The 7500-nt window shown below is 34.5% G+C and overlaps 1 protein-coding gene across 3 annotated transcripts in view; it reads left to right on the top strand.

Moving 5' to 3' along the window:
- LOC137628753 (uncharacterized) overlaps positions 1–7500 on the top strand; it is an 86176-nt gene that overhangs the window by 40284 nt on the left and 38392 nt on the right. For 2 of the 3 annotated variants that reach the window (XM_068359950.1, XM_068359941.1), the window contains exons 2-3: positions 4249–4372; positions 5193–5343. In XM_068359950.1, the coding sequence (XP_068216051.1) occupies positions 4320–4372; positions 5193–5343 (204 nt within the window). In that variant the 5' untranslated portion in view covers positions 4249–4319. Of the gene's footprint in view, positions 1–4248; positions 4373–5192; positions 5344–7500 lie in introns of those variants that run through there. The other variant, XM_068359958.1, reaches the window with a different exon arrangement.

The following is a 7500-nucleotide window of genomic DNA, read 5'->3' as shown; positions in this document are numbered from 1 at the left end:
TAGATTCAGTGATATGTTAACGGTAGTCCATATTAATGCCCAATCCTTGTTAAGTCATAAACTTGAAATAGAACTTATGTTAAACGAACAAAACATTGATATTCTATGTGTTAGCGAAACATGGTTATACACTAATATAAGTGACGCATTTATAAATATTCCCCTATATGATGTCTACCGTCAGGATCAAGGTCGGGGTGGAGGGGTATGTATATTTGTCAGAAACTGTTTGAAGGTCACCGAAATAAATTTAACGATCGAAAAATGTGAGGGTGTAGAAGATAAGTGGATCTCGATTCAATATCACAAGTTTCCTTCTGTTATTGTAGGATGCGTATATCGCCATCCCAAAGCACCGGCAACCTCTTTTGATTATATCTCTGATGTTTTTAAAGAAATTATTTTACGAAATAAGCATATATTTATCTATGGGGATTTTAATGATGATCTGCTAAAGACCGAGAATAAAATGTCTAAACTAATTAAAAAACTAAATTTCGATCAGATAGTAAACAAACCTACTAGAGTTACTCCTACATCAGCGTCTTTAATTGATCTCGTAATAACAAATGCTAAACTTATGATAACAAAAATTGATATTATACCAAGCTTGGTGGCAGACCACGAGACAATCTTAACTCATCTGAATATTCGTAAGCCAAAAAAGAAACTTGTTTTAAAAACTTTTAGATGTTTGCAAAATTATTCTCCAGACTTTCTTTGTGACCTCCTCATGAATAACGTAAATATATTAAATGGTATTTTAAATACTGACAATGTAAACAACCAAGTTGGAACTTTAAACGACGTCTTTACAGCTTGTCTAAACATTTGTGCTCCGGTTGTAACGAAAGAAATCGTTCGTCCCCCTGCGCCCTGGATAACAGAAGAAATAAAGCGAGACATGAAAGAAAGAGACAGACTGAAAAGTGAGTTAAAAAATCAAACTTTTAACATCTTTCTGAGAGAAAAACATAAAGACCTGAAGAAGAGAGTAAACTCAAAGTTAGCGGCAAGCCATAAGCAGTTTTACAAAAGCGAATATCTGAAAGCTAAAGGCAATGTCTCTGCTACTTGGAAAATAACAAAAAATATGCTATTTAATGGTCAACAAACAGATAAGAGCTCTATGCTATTGCCAGCAGTAACTGATGTACACTCTAAGGCTGAAAAATTCAATGATTTTTTCGCTGAGGTCGGGAAAAAAACTTTCGAAAAAACCCAAGAGGAAATTAGGAAATATAATATCTCTACTGAAACAGTACGTAATATTCCAGTTAGAGAATTAGATAGTTTTAAGCCTACTCCTGTTGATTGTAATACTGTCATCTTAATTATAAAAAATCTTAAAAACACAAATGCTTTTGGATCTGACGGGATTAGCTTGCGTTTCATTAGGGATGGGTTATATATTATTGCATTTTACCTTACAGTTATAATTAACACATCCATAGCCACTAAACAGTATCCGGACTTATGGAAAAATCCCCACGTAATTCCTGTTTTTAAGAGTGGTGATATGGAAGACGTCTCCAACTATCGTCCTATATCTTTGCTACCGGTATTGTCAAAAGTTCTGGAAAAAATAATTGCTATTCAATTAACTGATTTTTTAGAGATAAATGGTCTAATCTCACAAAGTCAACACGGCTTCAGGCCAAAATTATAAACTGAAACGGCTCTATTAAAGGTATCAGATAAGATTTATAATAACATGGATAATAAGAAAATTTCACTACTCCTTTTACTTGACCTCTCAAAAGCCTTCGATAGCGTGAACCATAATATATTATTTGATAAATGTACATCACTAAGTATAGATCCACTTTGGTTTATGAATTACCTACATAACAGATCCCAGTCAGTTAGAATGGGTCAAACTGTGTCGTCCCAAAAAACTGTAGAGTTTGGTGTGCCTCAGGGCTCTATTCTTGGCCCAATACTCTTTGCAATTTATGTCAATGATCTGGTCAAATCACTACCCGGCTGTTTTGTCATCCAATATGCCGACGACACCCAGATCTTAATTGAAGGAAATGTAAGTGAAATAGACGAACTAATTCATAGGGCAAAATGCATAGGCTACTAAAGAAGGCCAAATACTACTTCTTAACTAATGGTTTGCTTCTTAATGAGAAAAAAACACAATTAATTTTTATAGGTTCCCGACAATATATATCAGAAATTGGAGATAATGTACAAATAGATTTTAATGGAAATATGATTAAACCCATGAAAGCTGTAAAAAATCTAGGGGTTTATTTTGACAGATATATGACGTTTGAAACGCATATAGATGAAATTTATAAGAAAGTGATGGGCACTTTAATTTATTTAAATAGAGTAAAAGACTCATTTGATTCCTCTACGCGTAAAATAGTTGTTCAGTCGCTGGCTATGAGTATAATCAACTACTGTTTAAGAATTTGGGGAGTAACTGGCTCTACACAAATGAAAAGGGTTCAAAAACTTCAAAACTTTGCCGCCCGAGTGGCTGTTGGTAATGTTAAAAAAACATGACCACATATCCCCTTACCTCAAAAAATTAGAATGGTTAAAGATAAAAGACAAATATACCATAGATGTCTGTAATTTGGTATTCAAAACAATACGTAAAATAACTCCTGAATGGTTATACGATTTTCCAACAGTACACGCAGTTAATGGGGTTTCTACTCGACAGCAGGAAAATCTATATGTAGAAAGGGCAAAAACAGAGATAGGCTCCCGCCAGTTTAGAGTTCGAGGCCCAGCATTATACAATAAAGTACCTGGCACAATTAAACAAAAATCCTCTCTCGCTGCTTTTAATGTAAACTTAAAGAAACTAATTTTAAATGGTCCCGATTAATGTAAGAATGTTATGCTTAATTGCCTTATTAAAAGTGCTTTTGAAGGCACTACTGTACTTCTATAGATGTTGGATTTAGTTTTAGATAATAATTATGGATAAGATGGCTTTTATTTACAAATTAAGATTTCCTTATAATCTAGTATGCATGTTTGAGTACTATGTGTTATTTTAATACGATTTGTACATGACTTGTTTTTAACACAACTTATGTGGTCTATGACAATGTATTTCAATATTCGGCAAGAGTAAAATTTACTCACTATATTCTAAGTAAATACTTTCTGATTTCATGATATTCTTTTATTACTGATGAATTATTTCAATTACAAAGTTTTAGCCGATTTGTTGATTCTTAAAACAACTTTTGTATGTCTAAAATAACAAATATTTGAACTATTTGTAAGATGACTTTACTAATTGTAGCCTTATATTTTATGAATACCCAATGTAAATATTGGAAATAAAGAATTATTATTATTATTATTATTATTATTACTGTCTGGCCAGTCAAAAGACCCCATAACTCTCTAGCGGTAGTATCTCATCGGGTGGCTGATTACCTACCAAACTTAATTATAGTAACGTGTTATCTGGAAAACAAATGCTAGATCGTAAACAATTTGTCCTTGTGGCAGATTTTTGCTGATTAGTGGAAAATACATCCTGATCTCAAACTTCCCTTTAGGATCGAACCGTAAAAATGCTCTTGTGGATAACAGCGACGGGCAATCTATCTGCCTTCAAAGAGAATTCATTCGTTAGTGCATTGTGAATCTCAGTGATAAATCTCGTGGTTTCTCGCAGGAAATTTTTACAAAAATGTTTCCCGGTTCGTCACTTTCGGGAAACTGAATTTTTTCATTTGTGTCTTGAGAAGGTTTTAAATTAAATTTAGAAAGAGGTTTAGTGTTTTTTATTGGTGATTTAACACTTGGGACATTCAAATGACAACCGCATCTTCTACTTTCCGTCAGGAACATTCTCACAACACAGTCATAAGAAAGTTTTTATAATTTATAACATTAACAAAACGGGTTGTGGTGGCCTATTGGAAACGTTCCTGCCTGGCGAACTACCGGACGGGGGTTCGAGTTCCGCTGCAGCTCGATACTTTCATGTAGTGTCTGCAACCACTCTCGTGACCTATGGTTAAGTGGAGCCTGTAAGCCTACCTGCTGAGTCATCGGCAGCCACTGCCTGGCCCTCCCTGGTCCTAGCTTGGGTGGAAATGGGGCCTGGGCGTTAATCACATGTATATAGGGTCAATCTCTAAGGCATTGTCACTGTCCCTTGCCTCTGCCATTCATGAGCGGAATTTAAAATACAACGAGAAATAAATTATGGAATAAACCTCAAGGAATATAATCATGAAATTTCGACTGAATTTCTTACAGGAAACAGAAACTGATAGGAGAAACCGGAAGTGAGATAACTCACAAGGAAGAAAATAAAACCTAAAGGCACCATGAAGATAATAATGACATATCTTTTTCTGCAAATTCTTCACGGACGAGTCAGGTAAGGAAAATACTAACCTTCTTATCTACTTTATTATCTAGTTGTTCATTTGTTATGAAGTAAATTTAGATAAGATTATCGACTTAGTTTTCTTAAGATTAATAAGATGTAATTTCCTGTCTACTCAGATTTACTCAGTAAGTTTCTACTTTTACTTTTAAAATAAGTATATATCACTAAATACATGGGGACAACACAATCTCTCTCTCTCTCTCTCTCTCTCTCTCTCTCTCTCTCTCTCTGTATATATATATATATATATATATATATATATATATATATATATATATATCTGTATACATATATATATATATATATAATATATATATATATATATTTCATTATCTACTTGTTCATATGTTATAAAATAAAATTAGATAAGATTATCGACTTGTTTTCTTAGGACTAATAAGCTGTTATTTCCTGTCTACTCAGATTTACCAAATATGTTTCTACTTTCACTTTTAAAATAAGTATATATCACTAAATACATGGGGACAATACAATCTCTCTCTCTCTCTCTCTCTCTCTCTCTCTCTCTCTCTCTCTCTCTCTCTCTCTCTCTCTCTCATACATATACATACACACACACACACATATATACATATATATATATATATATATATATATATATATATATATATATATATATATATATATACACACACAATGCATTCAAAGGCTCACACTACATTTTCTCTTTGAAGGGTGGCTTCAAACTAAACATTGGACTTACAATTACTGTGAAATGGACAATTACATAAGCATATATACGAAGTTGATCAAACGAGAGCATAAATACCTTCTTTTGTTTTGACAGCCAAGTTACCGGGAACCACTGGAGCTACGCGCATGCTCGTAAATGGGGTGGTACTTGCCACACCGAGGGCAAGCAACATCGCCAATCACCAATCGACATAGCATCAGTCGTCCCGTATAGTACAACTCCCTTTATATTCAGAAATTATGGGGTAAGTAAAGTAGAGCAAATCCTATTATAAACAGTTCATTTTGTTGTTTACCAGTTACTTGTTCGTGATAGAACAGACCTAGTCTTATTTTGAAAGATGTTAAATATAGTAAAATGTGTTAGAAAAGGCTATGCGTCTGTGCAACCTAACATTTATGACGCCTGAAGGACTCTTACGCTATGGTAAGCAGCTCTTCTAGGAGAAGAACACTCCAAAAGCAAGCCATTGTTTTCTAGTCTTGGGTAGTGCCATAGCCTCTGTACCACGGCCTTCTTATCCTGGGGTAAAGTTCACTTTCTTGAGGGTACACTCAGGCACGCTGTTCTATTTTATTTTTCTTCCCGAAGTTTTTATAGTTTATATATGAAAGATCTAATTTAATGTTGTTACTGTTTTCAAAACAATCTATTTTCTTCATTACTTCTCTTGTAGTTTATTTATTTCCTTGTTTCCTTTCCTCACTGGGTTATTTTCCCTGTTGTAGCCCTTAAGCTAATAGCATCTTGCTTTACCAACTAGGGTTGTAATAATAATAATAATAATAATAATAATAATAATAATAATAATCTGACCAAATATAAATATGATCAGCGCCCAAGCCCCCTCTCCTCCCAAGCTAGGACCAAGGAAGGCCAGGCAATAGCTGCTAATGACTCAGTAGATAGACCTATAGGCTCCCCAAAACCCCCATCCTTAGCTCACAAGGCTGGGGGGATTGCAGCGACCAAAGAAACTAACGAGTTTGAGCGGGACTCGAACCGCAGTCTGGCGTTCACCAGTTAGAGACGTTACCACATCGGCTACCACAACCCACCACATGTCCATGTTTTTATCCCTAATTGAGTTTTAATAATTATTTTTGTTTAATTAATAGGGGAAACCCGTACTGATTCTATATCTTATCTGCGTAAATCGAACTCTGTTCACTATTATGAGTAAAGGATATTTAACTTGAATAAGAGAGAGAGGGAGAGAGAGAGAGAGAGAGAGAGAGAGAGAGAGAGAGAGAGAGAGATAGAGAGAGAGAGAGAGAGAGAGAGAGAGAGAGAGTGAGAGAGAGAGAAAATATAAGTTAAAAAGTGTTTTAGATGTGTAATCTTGTGTGGATAGTTAGAGGTAAAAAATTTAGGTATAATGTTATGAAAATAGTAATTTCAGGGAAAAACCTTTAGAAAATAATACTTCATCTATAAGTCGACTATATAAATATCTTATATCATGATTAATATCTAATTGCTAATTATTATTATTATTATTATTATTATTATTATTATTATTTGCTAAGCTACAACCCTAGTTGGAAAAGCAGGATGCTACAAGCCCAATGGGTCCAACAGGGAAAATAGCTCAGTGAGGAAAGGAAACGAAGAAAAATAAAATATTTGAAGAAGAGCAACAGCATTAAAATATATATCTCCTATATAAACTAAAAAAAAACTTTAACAAAACAAGAAGAGAAATAAGACAGAATAGTGTGCCCGGGTGTACCCTCAAGCAAGAGAACTCTAAACTAAGACAGTGGAAGACCATGGTACAGAGGCTATGGCACTACCCAAGATTAGAGAACAATGGTTTGATTTTGGAGTGTCCTTCTCCTAGAAGAGCTGCTTACCATAGCTTAAGAGTCCCTTCTACCATTACAAAGAGGAAAGTGGCCACTGAACATTTTCTTCCCACCACACACCTTGGAAGGTGTGCGGTATATCAATAAAGTGGTGCGGCAGTTTGCTCGCATTTAGCAGGTCGTGGATCACTCCCGTCTTGCTTTTCACTAGTTCACCCATCTTTAAACAGGTTAATTATCTGCTGGAGCAAGAAAATCGACGTGGTGCTGGTTACCTACACCATCTAGATTTTCTAATAAACTAGAAAGCTATATACTTAAGGTGAAACCCCTTTACGAAAGATGCAGATGTATGATGAAATACATATAGAAGTATATATAAATACATTACATAAAGAGAGAGAGAGAGAGAGAGAGAGAGAGAGAGAGAGAGAGAGAGAGAGAAACCATTGAATTAATTATAAAACTTTATAGACATATTTTCTTTTAATGAAGTTATGGAAATACGGTTTTTATCAAAAATTAAAGAATACAAAACTGTTGGTTAAAAGGACACCCCCCCCCCAAGAAAAAAAATTCTCAGAAATCCTATC

The sequence above is a fragment of the Palaemon carinicauda genome, chromosome 2 (genome assembly GCF_036898095.1).
Source record: "Palaemon carinicauda isolate YSFRI2023 chromosome 2, ASM3689809v2, whole genome shotgun sequence".
NCBI classification, from domain to species: Eukaryota; Metazoa; Arthropoda; class Malacostraca; order Decapoda; family Palaemonidae; genus Palaemon; species Palaemon carinicauda.
The sequence above is the reverse complement of the archived record's forward strand: the minus strand, read 5'-3'. Positions and strand labels throughout refer to the sequence as shown.